The sequence below is a fragment of the Taeniopygia guttata genome, chromosome 30 (genome assembly GCF_048771995.1).
Source record: "Taeniopygia guttata chromosome 30, bTaeGut7.mat, whole genome shotgun sequence".
Classification (NCBI taxonomy): domain Eukaryota; kingdom Metazoa; phylum Chordata; class Aves; order Passeriformes; family Estrildidae; genus Taeniopygia; species Taeniopygia guttata.
This window is the reverse complement of record NC_133055.1, coordinates 3,930,046-3,953,575: the sequence shown is the minus strand read 5'-3', so window position 1 is coordinate 3,953,575 and position 23,530 is coordinate 3,930,046. Positions and strand designations below refer to the sequence as shown.

General features: G+C 53.6%; 1 protein-coding gene across 1 annotated transcript in view; it reads right to left on the bottom strand.

Moving 5' to 3' along the window:
* Positions 1-22,549, bottom strand: part of LOC140680876 (uncharacterized) — a 570,776-nt gene extending 548,227 nt beyond the window's left edge. Inside the window, exons 1-4 of the mRNA XM_072919761.1 lie at positions 21,723-22,549; positions 21,530-21,638; positions 7,586-7,588; positions 5,512-6,116 (exon numbers count right to left, since the gene is read on the bottom strand). Of these exons, the coding sequence (XP_072775862.1) occupies positions 5,512-6,116; positions 7,586-7,588; positions 21,530-21,638; positions 21,723-22,518 (1,513 nt within the window). The 5' untranslated portion in view covers positions 22,519-22,549. The remainder of the gene's footprint in view (positions 1-5,511; positions 6,117-7,585; positions 7,589-21,529; positions 21,639-21,722) is intronic.
* Between the last annotated feature and the right edge of the window lie 981 nt (positions 22,550-23,530).

Genomic DNA, 23,530 nt, shown 5'->3' with positions numbered 1-23,530 from the left:
GCTGATGTCAGCGCTCCCCGGGCCCCAGGGCTCAGAGCAGCATTCCTGCCCTGGCCCCCAGTTCCTTGTCTGTGTCACACGGCCGTGCTTAGGATGGCCACCATGTGGGACGTGTCCCGAGGAGGCCGTGCCAGCTTCTGTGCAGGGCCCCGTGCCCTTCCCGCCGCGGCTGCGTCGGCAGCCCTGGGGGCTCCTGCTGCTCTGAGCCCGCAGAGCAGGGCAGCGTTTGCTGATGGTCTGAGCCGTTCCTAAAGATCCTGTTGGGCTGTCTGACACACTTGGGGCAAGGCATTCCTTCCAACCTGGGCCACTCTGGGGGGCTGGGGGTGGCCCCAGGGCAGGTGGCAGAGTGTGCAAGGGCCCTTTGTGACACGGTGCAGCATGGTCACTGTGGAATGGAACGGGACAGGGTATCCAAGGGCCCTTTGTGACACGTGGTGACACAGGAGTTGGTGGTGACAAGAGCACACCACAGTGCTCGGTGCATGCGACAAGGACAGGACGGGACAGAGCAGTGCTGTGAGGAGCCCCTGCACAGCGCACTCATTCGTGTCTGACCCAGAGCTTTTCCGAGGTGTTATTCCTTCAGCTGACCTCGAGGCCAGACCACAGGACTTGCTGACCTGTGGCCTTCCCGAGGCTTCTCTTCTGCAGGTGCCCTCGAGGGCAGAGTGTGGGACTTGGTGCCCTGGAGGCATCTCCCATCCCTGCTGCCGGTGCCCTCGAGGCCAGAGCACAATCCTTGACAGGAGTCTCCTGTCCTTGTGGCAGGAGCCCTCGAGACCAGAGCGCAGGACTTGCTGTCCTGAGCCTTCCTGAGGCTTCTCTCTTGAAGGTGCCTTCCAGGCACGAAAGCAGGACTTGCTGACTCGGAGTTTTCTGAGGCATCTCTCCTGCAAGTAGCCACAAATCCAGTCATTGACATGGAGCGGAGACCCCCAAGAGTGCCCAAGCTGGCCTGGGTGGAGGAAGAGGAAGAAGGCCCTGGAGCTGCCCCTGCACACGAGACTGTGACACGGCAACAGAGTGCGAGGCACAGCTCCGGGTGCTCCCCGTGAACCTCAGCTCTGGGACCACTGTCTGCCCCAAGCTTCAGGGGCTGCAGGGGGAGCCCGGCTGGGCTCTGCCCTGGGGCCATCCTGCAGGGACAGCTGCACACAGGGAGCATTCCCTGCCACAAAGAGCCAAGCCAGTGCTGCAGGGCAGCTGCTCCAGCCCCGACTGCACTGCTGAGTGCTGTGCTCTGGGGCTGGGGCTCCCCGCACAGGGGACTGCACTGGTGTGCCAGAGGGGACAGAGAAGCTGCAGCTTCAGCCTAACTGAGGTGGGTGCGTGGGCTGGGAAGAGTGGGGAGGCTCAAGGGGATTCACAGAGCTCATCCTGCTGCAAGGACAAGGAAAAGGGAGTGGGAACTCAGCAGTGAGGAGAGCTGGGGGCTGGAGAGCAGCTCTGAATGACACTAAAATCCCACCGGACCTCTGAGACATTGCTGCTCCTCAGCCAGTGACAGGATGAGTCCCTAAGCCTGGGGCTCGGCCTTCCTCATGGTGAGGGGCACCAAGGAAGGCAACAGTGTGATGGAGAGTGGAATGGGCTGGGAACTCACTGGGGGAATAGAGGGAGCAGTTGGGGAGTAAAAGGCAGGTGGGGAGAGAACAGCTCAGAGAAGGGCTGAGCTACAGCTTGAGCAAGCTGCAAAACGTCATTTGGGGTCATCCCAGATTGATTTCATTTCAGAAGTTATTGAACAAGTATATGTTTTGAGTGGTGCCATGTTTTCCCTTGGAGGTGTACACTCTGCAAACTTGAGCTGTGCTGCTGAAATGCTCAAGCAAGTCAGTGCTGCAGGGCACCCCATTTCTCCTTTGGCTGATTGCAGCCCAGTGCTGAGCTCCAGCAGAGCCCTGGCAGGGCCCAGAGCAGCCTCAGCACCCGCAGAGCCCGGCTGCAAGGAGAGAAAGCAGAAAACACCCGTCAGCTGAAGGCTCCTGTCCCCTTGTCCCAGCCGCCCGCGGTGCCCCGCACTTCCTGATCCAGACTGGAGCCCACCTGGAACGCTTCCTCTATAAAAACTAACAACAAATTATTGAAAATAGATTACAGACAAATAGGGCAACAAGAAAAAAGGTCAAAAATCTTATCTCTGTCAGAGGCTTGGGGAAGGCCCAACCCCTGCATGCCAGGGAAAAACCCACCATGGGTGAGGGAATCCCAGGCTTTCTCCCTTCCCCTGCACTGCCCCCATGGTGATCCCAAAGCAAACAAGGGCAGTGGAGCAGCCCAAGCCCTTCCTTGCCTGCAAAGCAAAGCAGCCCCTGCACAGGCTCTGCAGTCCCACCTCTGCTCCCACCGTGGGGGTTTGTTTGTGTCGGGCTGGCTGCCCCAGCCCAGCCCCAGCCCGGGGCACGGTGGGTGCTGGGGGCTGTTGGCAGGGCCAGGAGCCCACTCCCATTTCGTACCCACCCCAGCCCATGCCCCCAGCCCTGCCAAAAGCAGCCTGGCAGCCGACTGAAGGATCAGCTGCATCCGCCCCAGCAAAGGGGGAACCTTTGGTTCCAGGCCAGGCTGAGCAATGCCCAAATCTGGGAGCATCCCCCTGTGTGTGGACTCATCTGCAAATTCCCTGTGGAACCTGGCTTTAAAGGACATGTCAGAATCAAAGTCCACCATCTTCAGCCTGCCGGTGGTCAGGTGGAGCAAGAGGTTCTCATCCTCGACATCATCCTCGACGTCATCCTCGCTGCCCCCAGCAGCAGCAGGGCCCGACCCAGCTTTGCTTCCGAGACCAGACGAGACCGGGCGCTCTCAGGGCGGTGTGCCATGGGCACCTGCAGCCCCTCAGCAGCGCCCTTCAGCCCACCACACCACCCTCCGGGCACAAGCCCAGAACCCCACAGGGGCTCGACAAGCCCAAAAGGGCCGCCCCTGCCCACAAGGGGATCTAGAGACAGACCTGAGCCCACAACACACACACAAGGCACAAAAAACCATGCAAGACATGCCTGCCCCTTCCCTCCTGCCCCTCGCCATGGCTGCCCAAGAAAACCCAAGCACCAGAGGCCCTCTGGCCAGCAGGCAGCAAAAGAAGCCTACAGCACCCAGTATTCCCAGGGGGTCTCCCATGCAAATACTAACTGGGCCAGACCCTGCTTAGATTGCAAGATCAGACGAGACCGGGCGCTCTCAGGGCGGTGTGCCATGGGCACCTGGCAGCCCCTCAGCAGCGCCCTTCAACACACCCCAACACGCTCGGGCACAAGCCCAGAAAACCACGGGGGCTCCGCACGGCCAACAGGGCCAGCCCTGCCCACAAGAAAATCTAGAGCCAGACCCGAGCCCACAACACACACACAAGGGATAGAAGAAAAACAAGGCCCATGTCTAGGTTTGAAAAGACAGGAGTCTGCGAAGGAAGGCAAAAGCCTCCTGTGAAATGGAAAAGGTAAACCCCCTCCCTCCGAATTACCACAATTTAACAAAAGGCTCTCAGGCAAAGATATGGGAATGGGAATAACAGTTCTTTACCAGGAAAAAAACTAAATAAAAATAATAATTTAAAAAATGCAATTAGTACAAATGAAACTAGTGAGGGAGGCAGAAACCTGACACCCTGAGGAGTCAGGGTGTTGGTAGTAGTCCAGTTAAAATGGTGGCTGCTCCTCCTGGAGTGGCAGATGAAATGCTGCTGAAGTGGTGATCTCTAGAAGGGTGGAGTTTTCTCTGAAGGTCTGGTAGTAGCTGGGCCTGGTCTTCCTCTAGGAATTCAGCAGAGAAGAAGCTGGTGGGATGGGGTTCTGGGGGTCCTGGTGGGCACTGGAAGGGAGTTTGGGGGTACTGGGTGTGACTGGGAGGGACTAGAGTGAGCCTGGAGGGGCTGGATGGAGATTGGGGATGGAAAAGCAGAGATTGGGATGAGGTTGGTTGTGCTGGGAGGAGACTGGGAGGGGTCTGGGTGAATCCTGGTGGGGCTGGGAAGGGACTGGGAGAGGGTTTGGGGGTCCTGGGGCAGCAGGGGGCAACTGGAAGGGGGTTGTGGGATCCTGAGAGGGACAGGAGGGGCTTTGGTGGGTGCAGGGGAGGTGAGGAAGGGATAAAGAGGGAGGTTTCAGGGGATCCTGAGTGGGCTGGGAGCGACCAGGAGGGTGCTTGGAGGGGCTTGGGTGCCTGTGGGAGCTTTTGGGGGGTCCTGACTCTTGCGGACCCCTCAGAGATGCCGCCTGCAGCAAGATGCTGTCAGGCACTGAGGGTTTCGTGTTGGGCCTCGTCTTCCTGGTGCTGGGGCTCGGGTTCTACCTGTGCAAAATCAGGGGGTTCCCAGGGGTCGTGTCCCCTCTCCCCGAGAGTCTGTGTGCTCCACCTGGGGCCCCCAGCCCGGTGTCACCCCTGTTTCTCTGCCCACAGAGCTCCTGAGCCACCGGCGGCCGCAGAGCTTCCCCGTGGCCTCGGGCCCAGCCGGGATCCCCCGCTCCATCCCCACGCTGATTTTGGGGGGTCCTGTGTACCCCCAGCCCTGCTGTCACTCTGCCCCTGCCCGCCTGCTCCCAGTGTTCCCAGTAACGCTTCCCAGTTAAACCCAGCCCAGTTTATGGGGGCACTGGGGAGGGACTTGGGGGGACCCCACGGCGGGGCCGGCACTGGGCAGGGAGGGCGGGGTCCGGGTGGGGAACACTGCCCGCTGCGGGTCTGCCCGGCAACTGCTGAGTCATCAGCGCCGCTCTCTCTGATTGGCTGACTCTTGTCCACCGCATTCTCTCATTGGCTGAGGAGAGGCCCGGGAGTGCAGAGAAGGAACGGGAGAGATCCCGCCCCGAGCAGCGGCACGGGGACAACAGACCCAGCCCGGGCACAGGGAGGGAATTTATTACCAACCAAACCACGGCAGCACGAGGAGAAGGGAAAGAAATCCCTCCAACACCTTCCCCCAACCCAACGGGGATCACCCACAACAGGGATATCCACCAGGGAGAGACGGGGACATCCGAGATTAGACCAAAACCAATTTTATTGTGTGTACCAGGTTTTTATACAGGGATTTACTTGTAGGGTGCTTATATATGGCTCTGTTTCTGGTAACAATTTCTCATTGGTTACACATTCCTCATGACATGAAATCACCTGGTAACATTATTTTATCACAAACTCTCACACCATGTTGCTCGGTCACTTCTTGCCCAGGGAGACTTAAACTGTGTCTGTGTCTCCCACAGTTTCTGCTCAGTCAGGCCTCAGATATCGGGCCCCTTTATCAGCTCCATTGCTTTACTCTCTGTTTTATTCCCCATACGGGGGCACCAGGGCTCTGCCCAACGGGGGTCACTGGGGATCATCCAGCCCGGATCCTCCCATGGGGGATGGAGCTGCAGCAGCCACCAAGCTCTTCCCTCACTCTCTTCCCTCACTCCAAGCTCTTCCCTCACTCTCTTCCCTCACTCCAAGCTCTTCCCTCACTCTCTTCCCTCACTCCAAGCTCTTCCCTCACTCAGGGGAAGAGTTGAGCACCAGAGGATCCACACTTGTAGGGCCTCTCCCCGGTGTGGATGCGCCGGTGCACGGTGAGGTGGGAGTTTTGGTTGAAGCCCTTCCCGCAGTCGGGGCAGCGGAAGGGCCTCTCCTCTGTATGAATCCGCTCATGTAGGAGGAGATGGGAGCTGGTCCGAAACCTCTTCCCACACTGGGGACACTCGTAGGGCCTCTCCCCTGTGTGGATGCGCTGGTGTATTCTCAGGTCTGAGCTCCACCCAAAGCTCTTTCCACATTCCAAGCACTCGTAGGGCCTCTCCCCAGTGTGGATCACCTGGTGCTCGATCAGGCCAGACATTTGTCTGAAACCCTTCCCACACTTCCCACACTCGTAGGGCCTCTCCCCAGTGTGGATGCGCCGGTGCCTGGTGAGATGGGAGTTGTGCTTGAAGCCCTTCCCGCAGTCGGGGCAGCGGAAGGGCCTCTCCTCTGTGTGAATCCGCTCATGTACGAGGAGATCGGAGCTGGTCCGAAACCTCTTCCCACACTCCCCACACTCGTAGGGCCTCTCCCCAGTGTGGATCCTCTGGTGCTCAATCAGGTGGGAGCTCTGGGTGAAACCCTCCCCACATTCCAAGCACTTGTGGGGCTTCTCCCTGCCATGAGACTTCTCCACCAGCTCCGAGCTCTGGCTGGATCTCCGCCCGCCTTCCTGGCTCAGGGGGGCTCTTTCCTCCCCGCAGCTCCCTGGGCTGGGTTTGCAGCTCCTCCTCCTGCAGCATCTCCGGGGCTTTTCCTCCTCCTCCATCCAGACACGCCCAGGGAATGAAAAATCCTGGTTTGGGGAAAAAAACAAGAGGAGAGTACCTTGGACTCGAGGTTCCTCCTTGCTCCAGTTCATCTCAAGAAGTCATTGGGAATCTTGTGTCTGTAAGAACCTCCAAAACACCAAGATTTAGCCCAAAAATCCCACAAACTTCAAGATACAGATCAAAAACTCCCCAAACATCACAAGTCAGCAAAAACCTCCTCCAAAACATAAAGATTCAGCTGCCACATAAAACCAAAGCACCAACATTTAGCCCAAGAAAGCTCAGAAACACCAAGATTCACCCCGTGAAAATCCTGGATCCCCCTCCACAGTCACCTGCTGCATGTGGGGGGAGAAACGCTCCTGGGGCTGGAGGGAGGCTGCAGATACAGGGAGGGGTGGAACCTTCTGCTGCTTCCTCCTTCTGCTCCTCCTCCTCCTCCTCCTGTGTCTCTCCTCTTCCTCACACTCCTCTTCCTCCTGCTATTCCTCCCCCTGCACAATCCCACCTTCTCCTGCCACCTGCATCGTTTGACCATTCTGTTCCTCAAGCCTGCTTCTCCTTCCCTTCTCCTCCTGCCCCAGGCCCAGTACCCACTGCCGGCTCCCTCTTCCCCCCAGACCCACAGCATCCCAGCCGAGGGGCAGGGATGGAGCTGGGGCAGGTCGGGCTGGGGCAGCGCTGGGCTCTCAGCCGCTCCCGCCCGCACTCGGTCCCCACTGCAGCCGCTCCCGCCAGGACAGCGCGGGGGGGCCCGGCCTTGGCGCTGCCCCACTCCCACCTCCCCAAATTCCCCTCGCGGGGGCGATGGAGCCGAGGGGGGGAGTCCAGCTGGGGAAGGCTCAGAGGGCCAGGGAGCTGTAAACAAAGGAGTGACAGGAGAAGGAATCGGTTTCAGAAAATGTTATTAATTGATGACACAGACTGCTGCTCAGCCAAGGCCCTGCTCTATTCATGAACTTCCAGAAGAACAACAAAGACTTAACAGAGCCATGAATATCATTTGCTATATAAAAGTGGGGAGCATATTAAGATGGGTATGTAGAAGGTGGATTGGGAAGTCTGTAGCTCTCAAGTGCTTCAGCCAATGGGGAAAGCAGAGGGAGATGTGGCCAGGAGAATTAGGATTAAAAGGAGGCTGTGTCCTCCAGCAATTGGAGAGATCCCATGGGGAATGTCCCATGGCCTCTCCCATTTTTAGAAATGAAATTAATTTCACAGGACTCCTCTGTCTGCTTTGTGGACAGAATCCACTGGTGATGTCAATTTTCCCGCACACCCTGGGGCAGGGAGTGCAGCTGAAGGTGCCTCACCCACTTTGGGTGATCGGCTCCCTTGGCTGGTGGCGGCACCGGGGATTGATTGGGGACCCGGGAGTGACCAGGAGACAGACGAGTGACACATCAGGGGGGTCTGTGAAGAGTCAGCAGGGAGAGAGCACTGAAAATCTCATCAGTGAGTGCCCTGGGATCTTCGGGGAGTGAACATGGCAGGGCACCCATGGAGGGGAGAAAAGGGAAAGCCAGGGAGGGGTCCTGGCCAAAGAGAGGATGATCCCAAAATGTCTCTGAAGGGTCCCTTGGGAGAATGCTGAGGTAGTTTGCACATTTCCCCAGAGGTAATTAAGGACATGGACACCCAGGGGGGCAATAAGGGAAGGGGAGAAGGGATTTGGACAACAGGGGATGGATGGTGTTGGTGTGCTGGGAAGGGATCGGGTGAAGGGGAGTGTGCAGCAATATGGTTCAAGCAAGAAGCAGCAGGAGGAATCTATGTGGTAAGAAAAAGGATGATGGAAAAGAGGAGGAAGAGAACAATACAGAGGACTGAGATGTTTTTAAGCAGGGTCTTATCCTGACAATTTGCCAGCTGATACTTTGAATTCCCAGTTTCCAGGAGAGGAAAAGCAGGAGGTCAGGATGTCAGGGGTTTCTCTGTGGTGGGCAGCGGCAGCAGCGGGCGCAGAGGTGCGGGACCGGGAGCAGGGCTGGGGGCCTGTGGGGAGCTGTGGGGCCGGGCCGGGGCTGTGGGGCAGCCGGGGCTCAGCGCCGGGCGCTGCCTGAGCCCACCAGCCCCGGGCAGGGCCGGCAGTGGCCCCCGGCCCCCAGGAGGCTGCGGGACGCCCCGGCCGCTGCCCGGCCCCGGGGAGCTGCCGGCCCTGCCCGCCGGGGGGGCCGCCTTTGGACACTGCGGCAGGACAGGCACCGGCTCTGCCACACGGGCTGTGCAGGGGACCCTGAGCACAAGGAGCAAAACAAAGCAACACCTGGGAAATGCAGAGTGCACTTGGAAGGATCAGGATTTTCTGTTAAGGATTTGGTTTGGGTTCCTGCAGAAAGGAAAGATTTTGCAGAAAGCTCAGCAGCTCTCAGAGGATGAGCACCCACAGGCAGTGACCGGGGCTGCAGGAGTGGCAGAAGAAGGCCCTGCAGCACTTGGGCACAAAGGCACAGCAGCTGAAGGCAAGGAGGGATGAGCAAAAGGCCAAGCTGAAGGCAAAGGCCATGGCAGAGTTCCCACAGCCCCTGAGGGACCAACCCCAGGGCCCAAGGGGGCCCCAGCACCCAGGGGACGGCGTCGGCCACAAGCACCTGGCAGAGGCATTGCCCTCCTGGCTAGGGCAGAGCCCACCCAAACAGCCCCTGGGAAGGAGTCAGGGCTCCAGCTGCAGCCCACAAGGACACTGCAAGCACAGACAGCAGCACCCTCAGGAGGAGCGAGTCCAGCCCTGCATGGACATGGATTGTCAGGGCTCTCTGAGCTCCCATCCCACCGGGGACCCACCACACTGCAGCCCTGGAGAACATCCAGGCTGGGTCTGCATCCAGAGGAGGCCTCTCCTGATGGACACAGGGGCCTCTCCATCCACTCTGAATCTTACACCTAAGGAGAGAAAACTGTAAAAGAGTGTTTCCATTATTAAGGGAATAAATGGGAAAGCTGAGCTGGTATCATTTGTTCAATTAGGAGCTGTGGGGGATAGGTTTGAAATAAACTAGTTTCTTTCTCTTCCTGCTGTGATTGTTATTAACTAGGAAGGAATTTGATGGTGGCATTGTAATATTGTAAAAGGTGATACAGAGGCTATTGCTGCTGTACCTTTGTGTCAAATGTCTGGCAAGGCCTGTGCTGAAGGGAACCCAGAGGTGTGGGCAGCCCCAGAGGGAAAATTTGATGTGGAGCCTCTCCAAATTACTTGGAAGCAACCAGGACAAGTGGGGGCTAAAAGCAACACCCTGTTCCAGGGGAGGGAAGGAAGGGCTCACAGCCTGGTATGGAGTCCCTGCTAAAGGCAGGGCTTTTGGAGCCAGGGATGTCTCCCTACAGCACTCCTATCCTGCCAGTCAGGGAATCAGATGGCTCCAATGAGGAGCACAAGAAGAAGTGGTAGAAAAAGGCAAACGGTGAAGAAAAAGGTTAAATATTCGGACATATTGGGACTGAAGATTGCTGGTGGATTGACACAGAGAGGATCAGTCCAATATCAGAAGTAACTTTTCCCAGGACCAAAAAGGAGCTGCTAAAATTCTGAGGATTAATAGGGAATTACACAGCCTGCCTTGTTCCAGCCAGAACACTGTAGGACTTTTTAACTCCAGACAGCATCTATGCTGTGGTATGAACAGGAGAAAGAGAGCAAAACTTGGGAAAATGAAAAGCCAAAAATATTGATTCCTCAGCTCTGGCTCTTCCAGACTCAGAAAAGAAATTAAAATTGTAGGTGAATGTTCAACAGGGCCATGCCAAAGGAAATCTTGGCCCAAAATGTTTCACCCAGTGGCCAGAGTGGCCTCATTGCCTGCAGAATTGTGCAGCCACAGCTTCAACGGGAACTGAGGCCCAAAACCTGATGACAACAGGATCTCCAACTGTTCCAGTCTGCCATCAAGTTCAAGCTTTGATAACCAAAAGAGCCTCGCAATGGATGAGCAGTGCTCGGTTATTACAGTGTGAAACTTGTTCAGTGGCACAGGAGGATTCAGAACTGAGGACAGGGGAAGGGTTTAACCCAGCCTCCTGTTTGAACAGCCCCCAGAGTGGCTGGGAAGAAACCCAGCACTGCATTCAAGTGACACAGCTCCAGACCCAGCCTGGGGGAGATTCAGGAGACATTGCCTGGCCTGAGGCAGAAAATGTCTTTGTGGATGGCTCTTCAAGGGCAGCAGAAGGGAAAAGAGTTCCAAGACACGCTGTTATTGAGGAAAGGGAATCAGACAAAGCCCAGGTTACCCTCCATGGTCAGCTCAACCGGCACAGCTGTGTGTGCTTGTAAGAGCCTGGCACTGAAATGCCCTGAGCAGGAAGGCTTCAATATCTTCTGGTGACACCATCTCACCTAACAGGGGGGCAAAAGCGATTCTGATTGCTCAGCAGCCACTGAAAGAAATAATTCATATAAAAGGGATTGTGGAAGTCATAGACTCAGAGAGCAGAACTCATTTTCCAGGAAAGATCCTCCAGGGGGTTATGGCAGCTTTAGGAATACAATGGGACCTCCAGAACCCCTGGCACCCCCAGAGCTCAGGCTGGGTACAAAGAATGAAAGGGGAAAGAAAGAAACACCTTTGGAAGCTGGGGATAGAAACCAAGATGCCATGGGTACGGCTTTTGCCATTGGCTTGGGCAAGAAGAAGAGCCAGACCCAGGGCAGATATCCAATTCTCTCCCTTGCAATTGATCTTGGGAATTCCTTACCCTGGGAATTCTCCACCTAGTGCAGGGTGGAGATAAGGGATGCACATTTAAGCAGTTTGTGGCCAGAATCCTGTCTCTGGTGCAATCTCTCCCCCAGGAAGCTGGGCTGGCACAGAGCCTGCCTTGGCACTTTGCTGTTGCCAACATCCCAGCAGGACATCGGCCCACACATCCTCTGCTGAAATCCTCGGCCTGGCCACCCTCCTTTGGCAGCTCCAGCACCGGGGACAGCCCTTGCTGCCACTGCTGCAGCTTCAGCGCTCTCTGGGCCTGCCCTGCCACAGCTGCTGGGCAAGAGCACGGGACAATTCCACCCTGGCTCTCACTTACACTCACACACTGCCCTGCCTGCCATGGCATTGATGGAAAATACACCAGCTCATAGACTTTAACATTGTTAACCTTTGATTTCTCTACTCAGGCTTGCTTTGCCTTGGCCCTGGGGAAAGAAATGTTAAAGGTTTTGTTAAGGGATGTTACACCACTCAATGGAGATGAGTTTAACATCTCAACACACTGGGAATGGCCCAAAAGATACCCACCAAGATAACGACCAGCAGCAAAACATCAACCCCAGCAGCAAACAGCAACCAACACCTACCCCAGACACTGCCAGGGCTGCAGACACCTGGTCTGCAAAAGGCTGAGAAGGAAATCAGCACTTCCCACCTCATTAACAGCAGAAGCAAAGAAATCCGGGGCCACGAGGAAACCAAATACTAAAAACTGCACAGCCTGAAACTACATAACATTAAACCAGTGGATTTAGACTGGTTCAGACTGTATGAAGTTCGGGAAAAATCGAGTAAAACCCACGTGTCATGGAACGGTTTTCTCTGCACACCCGGGCTTTGTGGGGATGGAATGATTTCTGCAGCACATCCTGGCCAGAATTAAGGAATGCCTTGACTCTTCCACTAAACATAGTGGTAGAGTTTTTCTTTTTCCTGCAGTTTCAGTGCAAAGTTTATAGCATTGGAGTATTTTTTGTAATAATCCTACTTCTATATTGCCGGTTAGGTTTCGGTAGGGATGTGAGAATGAGTTTTTACTCCGAGGAGAAGGAGAAGAAAGTGAATTTCTTTGGATTTTTTTTTGTCTGTGTTTTATGAGGCTCTTAGAGATACCAAAATTTTGGTCTGCATTTTTCAACGTTCACCTTTAGGCTGCACTTCGCAAAACTAGAAGAGATTTAAATGTGACCCTTTTACCCATAAACAGTAAACACATGATCTGAAGGAAAAAAAAATCAGCAGGTTGTGGGGGGGCACATGTGAGGCTGCTGAAGCTGCTCTGGAAGAGAAGCTGCATTCCAGGCACCCAGGAGGAGCTTTAGAAATGCAAATCAGCACTGCTGGGGCAGAGTGAGGACAATGTACCTGGCTCTTCTTGCCTGGGGCAGGAATTGGCTGATTCCCTCTGCCCCTCACCCCAAGCTCTGCCTGCTTGCACAGATGGAATCTGCACGGCTGAAGGCAGAGCCCATGGTGAGGATCTGACTCTGAAACAGAAATGGCTGAGGCTGCAAAGGGAAACAGCAAATGGAGAATGTTGTGAAAACTTCACTAAAATAAGGGGGGGATCATCCCCCTGCCCACTCCAACATCTGCTGTCACTGTCTGTGCTGTACAGGGTGTATCAGAGCACTGGGGCTTTTGCTAGAACAAGTCCAGGGAAATTAGTTGGAATTCAAGTATTTGATGCTGTATTTAGAAAAATGCAGTCATTGATGCAGCCCCAGCTTGAGGGAGCACCCAGAAATGGGAAAAAGATGAAGGGCCACCAGAACAAATCCTACAACACCATGGACCAGCCCCTGGGAACCCAAACCAATTCACATCAGGAGACTGAGAACCCATTTATCATTTCAATGGCATCATTAGATTAAAAGCTGTCCTCGAAAAAACCCAACCAGACAGCTCCAGCTCCTGACCTTCCTGCCGACCAAGCCACTGAAATGAGGAACACAACATTTCACTAGGGGATGGGACCAGATTTTCTGTTAGCATAAAAAGCAGGAGTTTGTGGAAAACTAAATGATTCAAACTGCTGTTGGCAAAGAGATGACAAAGGTAAAGTCCTGAGAAAGATAAAAAAGGAAATAGGTGAACAGTTTATGTATTGGCCCAAACATGGAAAGGATGGGAATGGGACACACTTTCATGGCTCCTGGGCAGACCAGGGGTTAAACGAATGCTGCTTCTCCTCTTCTGTGCTGCAGCAACTCTCATCTTTTTACCATGCTCCACACCTTGGCAGTGCAGCTCATCCAGCAGCTGAGCCAGGGGATGCAGGTGGCAGCCAGGCCTCCTGACCCACAAACGGCTACAAAACGACAGGGAATGAGGGCACCGAGAATAATCCCAAAACCAAAGAGGACCCGGGAAGAACAAAACAGAGTCAAGGAGTGAATCTGCCTGGAGAGAGAGCCAGGCACTTGTAGATTAGGAAGCTACGGGAGAAACCCTCAGTTCCAATAAATGTCAAAAATTGACCCAGACAGCTGGTCAAAGTCCCGCTACATTCCCAAACTTCGAGGAGAAGAACAAATGCTTAACAGAGCCATGAATATCGGCTGGTATACAAAAGGAGGGTGCATATTAACGAGGACAGGCAGCAGGCGCATCGGGAAGTCTGAACCTTCCAAGGACCTCAGCCCGTGGGCAAAGGCAGAGGGAGATGCGGCCGGGAAAATGAGGATAAAAAGGAGGCTGCGGACTACAACCATGGCAGAGAGCGCACGGCAAATGCCCCACGGCCTCTCCCCCTGCTCGGCAATAAAGTCACTTTTACAGGACTCCTCGCTCTCCTCCGGCCACAGAAACCTCCGGCGACGGGAATTTCCCCGCACGCTCCCGGCCGCGGGGCAGCCCCCTCGGTCCTACCCACAGCAGCCGGGCCGAGCCAGCGCTGCTCCGGCAGCGGCTCCTGCCCAGGCCCCGGCGGGAAGGAGACCGCGGGCAGCCGCTCCCGCCGCGCCCTCAGCCCGGGGCCAGCACGGGCCGGACACGGCACCACCGACCCGCCGCAGCCCCCTGCCGCCCCCTCCGCCCGCAGCCAGCCCCGAGCCCCCGCAGAACCCAGCGCGGCTCCCACCTGCGCCGGGGCCGCCTCCGAGCTCCGCCGACGCCGCCTCACCGCGCTCCGGCCGCTGCCGCCGCTCCCGGGCCCGCACAGACGCTCCCGGCGCCAATGGCGCCGCTGCCCAACCACGGCCGCCCTCAGCCCGCCGCCGGGGCCGTGCTGCGCCCCGCTCCCACCAATCAGCGCGCCGCAACCGCGACTGACGGCACCAGCGGCCAATGGCAGCGAGCTGGGGGCGGGCTCTGCGCACGGCCCAGACTCGCCCCGCGCTCTCAGGGCCCCCCGCGCTGCGTGAGGGCAAAGCCGGAGATGAGCAACAGCCCCGGGACGGGCCCGGGCCCGAGGCGGGATTGAGCTGCCCACACAAACAAACTTCTCCGCGCTTCCCGCCACGGCTTTCCCGGCCCTGCGCCTTCCGTGCCTCCGGCTCTGCGGGAAGCCCGGGAGCCTCCCTTCTCCTGCCCCTCATTAGTGCATCGGTGCTTCGCTTTGATTTCCCCCAAAAAGGGAAACCTGCCCAAAGCCCTGTGGGTGAGCGGGGGAGGGGAGAGATTTCTGGCAGAAAACTCCAAAGACTCAGAGCAGGATGAGGAGAAGTCAGTGCAGAGCCTTAAATGCAGCTTTCCCCAGGCCTCCCTGCTTCCAGCTGCACCTCCTCCCCCGGCAGGGCAGGAGACAGGGAATGGGGCCGTGCTCAGCTCATCCCCCGCGGCTTCTCCCTCTGCTCAGGGACAGGAGTCGTTCCCTGCTGCACCCTGCGCTCTCTCCCAGCCGAGACTTCTCCAGGAACTTCTCCGAGCCGAGTCCATCCCCTGGGGCACAGCCCCTCCAAGTGCTGCAGCGTGGGTCACTGTGCCACGGGCTCGGTCCTGCCAGGCCAGGCTGCTCCAGCGGGGCCCCTCTGCCCACGGGGTCACAGCCTCCTCTCAGGCATCCCCGAGCTCCAGCCTGGCTCCTGCAGGGGCTGCAGGGGGATCTCTGCATCCCCACGGACCTGCAGGGGGATCTCTGCATCCCCACGGACCTGCAGGGGGATCTCTGCATCCCCACGGACCTGCAGGGGGATCTCTGCATCCCCACGGAGCTGCAGGGGGATCTCTGCAGCCCCATTGTAATATATGTTTTGGAATAATTCGTGCTTATGTAAAATATACATCAAGTCAGTTGTGCTTGTACAAAAAGATTCTTAAAGTTTTAAAAGGCCAGAAGCAGCAGCCGGGGCTGCAGAAACCACAGATGACAGAGAAAGAAAGACCTAATTTACAAATGAATAAACGTGGCTCATTGCAGAGATGGGCTCTTTCCGGGGGCAATCCAGGAGGCACCCAATGTGATTAGTAAGGGTAGTCAGAAGCTCAGCCCAGACTGAGTCACAGGAATTCTATCCCTTCCCCCTCCCTCTTCAAAGGGGGAAATCAGAAAAATACTCGGATTATTGGGATATTGTAGATTGTAGATTGAAGGATGCACACAGGCAGTAAAATTTTTGTGTGACTAAACTGACAGAGGAGATGATATAAAATGGAGCAAAGAAGATGGTGAAAAACTAAGAAAACTGAAGTTAAAACTAGCCCCAATATCAACTTTAAGCTTACCTTCACTAGCAAAACCCTTTCATCTGTACGGAAATGAAGAAAAGGGGGTAGCTCATAGGGTTTTGTTTCAGGAGTGGGGAGGAGTAAAGAGACCCGTGGCTTATTTATCAAAGATGTTGGATCCAGTAAATCAAGGCTGGCCAGTGTGTGTTCAAGCTATAGCAGCTACTGCAATCCTGGTAGAGAAAAGTCATAAACTGACTTTTGGAGGTAAATCAATTGTGTGCGCACCTCATGCAGTATGAAATTTCTTCCGATTTGCATTGTGATTTTTATCTTGAAATACATAACTTACTGTACTCTAGGATTGAGAAACTAGTTTACAGCTGTGACATAGCAAAACCTGCCATTAATTTATTTTGAGTTGATGCAGGCTATTCACTCAAGTGGTTCTCAGTGTGTAAAGTTAAACTAAAGGTAACACCAGCTGCTTGGTAGGTCAATGAGAAACATTTTTTCTTCCAGCCAGTCCTTTTTCATGTACCCAAATGTGTTTTGCTTTCTTTGTTTTTTGGTTTGTTTGTTTGTTATTTTTTCTGGAAGTGCTAACTACTTGCAGTGTACCTGGAACAGCAGCTAGAGTTGTTCATGCATGAGACTTCTGAAAAATAGGGCTCATTTTTTCCCCAGACTTGGAGGTGGCTACATATAGAAAAGGGCACCTACAAAGCGAGGTGAAGAAAAGGTTTCAGTATCTTCTAATGTAAGCTGTTAATTTTTTTACTTTCAGCATCACAGTGGGTGTGTGACACATACACATTAAAAAGATGGTGGGGGGATCTCTGCTTGCTGTAGGTTTATTTCTTGAATGAATTAGAGAGCTGTGAGGAAGTTTTGGGCTCCCTGTGTGGTTTATCCAGGCCTGCAGGGAGGGCTTGGCCATGATTCCCTCTGTGCTGCAGGCAGCCCTGCAGCGTGGCAGCAGTGGCTTGCCTCTGCTGAGTTTGCAGGCAGGGTGCTCCAGCACTGCAGTGCTCAGGGGCAGTTTCCTATTATGACATTAAGGCTTGAATTCAGGAGCGCCTCTTCCCACCCAGTTACTGTTTGTACCGTAGGAACCTCTTTAGAGAGTGTTTCCTGGCAGTCAAAAGGAGAGTATTGCAAAGAAAAATTCCTCACTTGCTGTCTCCCCCACTGAATCCACATTTTGTCTATTCCCTCTTCAAATTATAGATTTGTAAAACTCATACTCTGTGTCGTCAGATGCCCTTTCCAAATCAAACCTTGGCTTCATTGCAAATTGCACTGCACTAACTAGCATTGCCTTAAATTTGTTTTGGTGCAGGCAGGGTCACTTTGGAAGTAAGTTGTTGTTTACTTTGTTCCTGCAACATTTTCACGCTTGTGAATGGAAAAATTGTGATAGCAAACACAGTCTTTATTTTTGCACTGTCAGCTGTGAGTGGTTGGTAGCCTTGGTGGAGGGTGCCCTGAATTACAGGCCTGGAGAACACACATAACAAAAGTAATTTACTTTGTAAGGAAGTTGAAAAAGGGGGGAGAGGTGATTGGCAGACTCACCTCTCCAGGATGTAGAATTAATGTTAGAAAGTGGACTGATATTGGAATGTGGCTGCTGAAATGTGAAGAGAGAAAAAGAAAGAGAAAGAGAGAGAAAGGGAGAGAGAGAGAGAAAGAGAGCGAAGGGGAGAGCGAAATACACCCCCAAGGTCCCTCAGCCACAGCTATCTGTAAGTTCTCCCCCATTCCTGCTAGGCAGAGTGACAACAAGGAGGGGGGGAAGTGGGGAAGGACAGAGTTAAACCCAAGGCTGTGAACAGGACCACCAGTAGAGATAAGATCAAGGCAGAGATAGGACTCTCACAAAGTGGTTTATTGTCTTAAGCAAGATTTCTTTTTTCTTTCTGATTGCTGTTGTTAAGAAGAGAAGGCTTTTGTTCTGAAGACTAAAAGTCTGTAAGACTAAAACAGTTAAATGTTACCCAAAAAGTAAAAGGCAAGAGATGTGATACATCTCATGTTAAAATTGGCCTGGTCTTTTTTATTTAAATAATTATAGCTCACAGGAACAAGAATTGGTTTCTGCAGCTATTAACACAGCTGGATACAAGAAGAAGAGGCAGATGTAGAAAAAGCTTTTAGTTAAACCCAGAAAGTTTTAAAGAAAGCTAATGGTAAAAGTTAATGCAGTATTGTTTTTCTTTTAACACTGTGCTATTAAGAAATCCTTTCCAGGTACCATTAAAGCAGCAATCCAAACCACGGAAAGAGGGTGAATTCATGCCAGCAAAACCAAAGGACTTGTGAGGAAACTTGAGGAATGGACTATCACATCTAAACTGGGTGATACCAAATTGACTTCCAACCAGGACTGGGTGGTAATGGTTTGGGAAGACCCAAATGATCCAAGGCAGGTACAAAGAATAACACCTCACTGAGAAATAAGGCAAAGCTTGCATCACTGGTTCTAGGCCCGGCCTGAATAAACCCTGAGACGCCTCCGACACCTCCTTGGCAGAGGAACACTGCCACTTCAAACAGGAGGATCGGGAGTGTTTCAGTCAAAGAGTTCTTATAGCCTGGCCTCAGCCTGTGCCTTGTACAGGGAAGAAGGGAAATTGCCATCAGTATTGTACTGTATACTTTATGTGATTCATCCCAATACTGGACACGCTAGCTGGGTTACAAGTGAATGTTCAAATTATGGGAATAATTGGTGTTGTAGCTCACAAAATCTATGTTCGTGTTGCAAGAGGTATCAAGTACTGAATCAATTCCCTATACAGATAGAACCCAAAACAACTGAAGTAATAACTTTGTTTTGTGGATGGATTATTAGTGCCTGTTGACTGAGAGATACCTGAGGAACGGTGGGAAACCACAGTTAAGGAGTGTCGAAAAGGACTTGCCTAAAAAAATGAGTAAAAAGGAGTGACAAGGGAAACAGAGGGCAAGCCTGGACTGAGCACTGTACTCACCACCGAGAAGATCACACGTACCTGCTGTGGGAAGCAACCCCACAGGCAGGGGAGGTGGGGGTATAAGCCATGCCAGACCTCTGTCATTCCTGTTTCTGTCTCTCATTTGTTGTCTTTTCCCTTCTGAGATACCAGCAAGATCGTGTCCCAAATGCTACAGAAAGTATTACACGGAAAGGAACCAAAGTTCCTTTTTGTTACACACACCCATGTCAACAGCCACAGACCCACCCAAACTGAGTACCTGCAGGCAAAATGGGGGAAAATATTGGATTACAAGGAACTTAGGAAAAAGTAGTAATACTTGGGGCATGGAATGTCCAAAAGGAGAGAGATGGATTTGTTTTACATTTGATCTTAGAGATATAGTCAAAGATTCGGTAAAAAGGCAATTAGTAAACAAAAAGGTGAAACCAGCACAGCAATCTAGCTCTGTATTAACCCCAAATTATATACTGCATCACATTATAGGACTCCAAGCAGTTATAGAGGAGATAACAAACAAAGCTGCTCAGGCACTGGAATTAATATTGAGTCAGCAAAGCCAAACTATAACTGCAGTGTGTTAAAATAGGTTGGCTTTACGCTATTTATTGGCTAAAGAATGGGGTGTACAGATTGTTGAAAATAGATGGCAATGAGGGCGTCATCCTGGAAAAAACAAAGGATATCAGAAAAAAATTATGACCCTGGTATCAGTCAAAAAAAAACCAAAGGGAAAATAATGTTAAAAACTAACAGGTGGGGTAATGTATTGAGAATGGGATGGTGGAAGAAATTAGGATTCTTCCTTTTATGTGTTACAAGTGTTTTGATATTTCTTCCTTGTTTAATCCCATGTTTTATTTGATTTCCAACAGAGTCCAAAGAATGCAAGAGGATAAGAAATATTGCTCAAGCCAAATGATTTATAAAGAAAAGGAGGAGAGATTGTGACAAATGCATATTTATAATTGGCTTTTCGCAAGTGTTACAATGAATATTATATGTGTCATGTTAGAAAGTTTATGCTGTTCCATAGGATCTCAATTCCATATAATCCCAGTCCAGTTTGTCCCAGTCCATAGGATCCCAGTTCCATATTTGATCCCAATCTCTAGTTGATCCCCGTCCCTATTTGATCCCAGTCCATATTTGATCCCAGTCCCTATTTTATCCCAGACTATATTTGATCCCAGTCCCTAGTTGATCCCAGTCCCTAGTTGATCCCAGTCCATATTGCGAGGACGCTGGACTCCAGGATGGTTTGGGTGGATGGAGACGAGAGATCTCTGAAGGCTGCTCTTAGAATATCTGGTTTATTAGAGAGGGTGAAAGGCCCTGCTTGGAGTCACCAGACCTGACCCGTGGCAGGCCCGAGGGCGTGGGGGAAGGGAGAGGCAAGGGGTAGAGGGAGATAAGAGAGGATCCCAAGAGGATGTTCCAGGAGAGGGGCAGTTCCAAGAGAACAGAAGTTCCAAGAGAGCGTCTGGCTCCTCAGGGACTCCTTGTCAGGGGCTTCAAGGTGGGCTGGAACAAGACTCAGGCCAATGGGGTCACAGACTCCTGATGCTTCAGGGGAGGGTTACAGGTGTGGGATGAACCGTACATTGGGGTGAGATCCAACAGTCCATTTGACCCTTGGACCTACCTGTAGGTAAGGGCATTGTTCAACCAGAAGGGGGGATTGTCTTCATCCTGGCTGTACGATTGTGTTCTACTTGTGCAGTAACTACGGTTTGGTATGTCACAACTTGTTACCATCTCAGTCTCTGTATTTTCTAAACCTTTTGCCAGGCAGTCATATTTATAAGGCTTTCCTATTTGATCTTCCCCAACACATATGATCCCAGTCCATATCTGACCCCAGTCCCAATTTTATCCCAGTCTATATTTGATCCCAGGCCATATGATCCCAGTCCATATCTGACCCCAGTCCCAATTGATCCCAGTCCTTAGCTGATCCTAGACCACAGGATCTCGGTGCATATGTTATCCCAATCTCTGGTTGATCCCAGTCTATATGGCCCTGCACACATTCCAGAGGTCTGGAATTTCAGCTCCCAGCCAGGAAAAGACATTCCCTTTGCCCTCGAAGGCAAAGCTCTTGAGAAGGGGCTGAAAGCCACGTGGAGCAAAATCCTACAGAGACATTTCACTGCTGGCCTCCATAACTTCAGCTCCTGAAATAAGAAATAAAATAATGATTGGGAAATAAAATAATTAAAAAATCAGGGGTGGGTCATTGGGGGCAGAGGGGGCAATTAAATTAGAGGAGGATACAATTAAATCAGGGAAGGATCTTGGGTGGTCCCTGAGGAAATTAAATTGGGGGAGGGTCTTTGGAGGTCCCCTGGGTCAAGGGAGACACAGAGAGAGAAACAGAGCAGGCAAAGAGAGGTGGGAGGGAAAGGAGGACACAAACACAATCAGCTGAGAAGGTGGTGCCCTGAAAAACAGAACTGCCACGGACTGGAGATGAACGTCAAAGAAATCACTAAGTCTGAAAGTTTTATTTGCTATCAAATACATCCCAGCCACCCAGCCCCACACAATCCCCATCCCACCGTTCCAAATTGGGATCCCACCTCTCCCAGTCTCCTCCCAAACCCATCTCACCCTGGCAGCTGTGAAATCGAGTGGGTTTGGTGTGGGATTGGTTTTTATTGAGGTGGGAACAAACAATTTGAAGATGGATTGAGCCTCTGTGGTTAAAATTCAGCTGTTGTCAGTGGGATGTGAGTGGTTTTGAGGTGAAAGATCGATCCCTCTTGGCTTTTGGAGTGCAGAGAGATTGAGAAGAGAAAAAAATAAAGGTCAACACTAAAGGAGAAGCAGCCAGGTGTGTTCCCAACAAGGATCACAGGGAATGTGGGTCACCAGGGCTGTGCCCAATGTGGGTTCTCCAGTGGGGGATGGAGTTTAGCTCTTCTCGCACTCGGGGCACTCACAGGGCTTCCCTTACCGGTGCCTCCGTTGGTGTCGGGTCAAGTTAGATCTCTGTGAGAAGCTCTTCCCACACCGGGGACACTCGTAGGGCCTCTCCCCAGTGTGGATGCGGCGATGACGGATGAAGGCGGAGTTGTGAATGAATCCCTTCCCACAGTCGGAGCAGCAGAAGGGCCTCTCCTCTGTGTGAACCCAATAGTGCTGGAGGAGATGGGAGCTGGTCTGAAACCCCTTCCCACACTCAGAACACTCGTAGGGCCTCTCCCCAGTGTGGATCCTCTGGTGCTTGATCAGGCTGGAGCTCCAGCTGAAGCTCTTCCCACACTCTCCACACTCGTAGGGCTTCTCCCCAGTGTGGATGAGGCGATGTCTGATGAGTTTTGAGTTTTCCCTGAATCCCTTCCCACAGACGGGGCAGCAGAAGGGCCTCTCCTCCCTGTGAACCCGATAGTGCCGGAGGAGACAGGAGCTGGTCTGAAACCTCTTCCCACACTTGGAACACTCGTAGGGCCGCTCCCCAGTGTGGATCCTCTGGTGCATGATCAGGTGGGAGCTCTGGCTGAAGCTCTTCCCACACTTGGAACACTCATAGGGCCTCTCCCCAGTGTGGATCCTCTGGTGCCGGATCAGGCTGGAGCTCCGGCTGAAGCTCTTCCCACACTCCCCACACTCGTAGGGCCTCTCCCCAGTGTGGGTCCTCTGGTGCAGAATCAGCACGGGCCTCCTCCTGAAGCCCTTCCCACACTCCGAGCACTTGTGGGGCTTCTCCCCATCATGGAGCTGCTCAGGGACCCCCAGCTCCGAGCTCTGGCTCCATCTCCAGCCGCCTCCCCGGCCCAGGGTGGGTCTTTCCCCCTCAGATCCCCGCGATCTGCGTTTGCAGCCCCTCCTCGTGCGGGATCTCCGGGGCTTTTCCTCCCCGTCGGGTTCCTGCGCCCTGGAGCTGCTCAAAACGGCCTCTTCCACCAGGTTCTGCCGCGGGGATTTGTCCTCCCTGCTCTCCATCCTCAGCTCCTGCCCTGGGGGAGGAAGGACAAGGAGAAGCTCTTCCTCTTCCTCGCAGCCTCCCAGGGGCTGGGAATGGGAAATCCTGGTTTGGGGAAAACAAGGGATGAGCACGTTGAGTTGGAAGCTCCCTCTGTCCCAGTCCATCTCCAGAAGTCCCCGGCCACCTGGGCTCCATAAAATCCTCCCAAACACTGAGATCCAGCCGTGAAAAAGCCTCTCAGGAGTTCCCTGTCCCTGTTCCCTCCCTTTTGCTGTTTGGGGCTCCCCCCTGTCCCAGCTGCTGGGGTCACGCTTGCATTGGGGGTCCCCCTTCTCCTCGCTGCCCGCCCTCCCCAGGCTGCCGGGAGTCCCAGCAATCCCAAAAGCTCCCCCCTCTTGGCTCTCCCCATTCAGGGGTGCCGGGGCTGTTTGGGCTCCCGGGCTCCCTTCTCCCCCTCTTCACGGTTCTGGGCTGCAGGGGCTCCAAGGAGTCCCCCCAAGGGGACTTTTCCGCTCCGCTTCGCAGTTCTTCCTTCTCCAAACATCTTCCCAAAAACCCCAACCCAGGCACCCCCCAGGAGACCTGGCCCGAGCTCCCCCTCCCCGCTCACCTGCGGGATGGGGGGCGATGATCCCACAGGTGGGGGCTGCGAATTCAGGCAGGGCTGACCGCGCGCTTCTCTCTGCTCTGCTCCATCCGCCTTTCAACCTCCTCTTCCTCTTCCTGACGCCCCTCCTCTTCCATCCCCCCTCCTCCTCCTCCTCCCTAAGCCCACCTCCCGCTCCTCCTCCATCCCTGCCCTTCTCTCCCTGCCCTTTTCCTTCCCCCTCCTCCTGCTCTCTAATCCCACCGCCTTCTGCTCCCTCATCCCTCATCTTCCATCGCTCCTCCTCCTCCTCCTGTGTCCCATCCCCTCCTGCCTATCCTCCTTTATCCCTTCCCTTCCATCCCCCCTCCTCCTCCTCCTCCTGCCCCTCGCTATCCCCACCTCCTCCTCCTCTTCCATCCCTCCCCTTCCATACCCCCTCC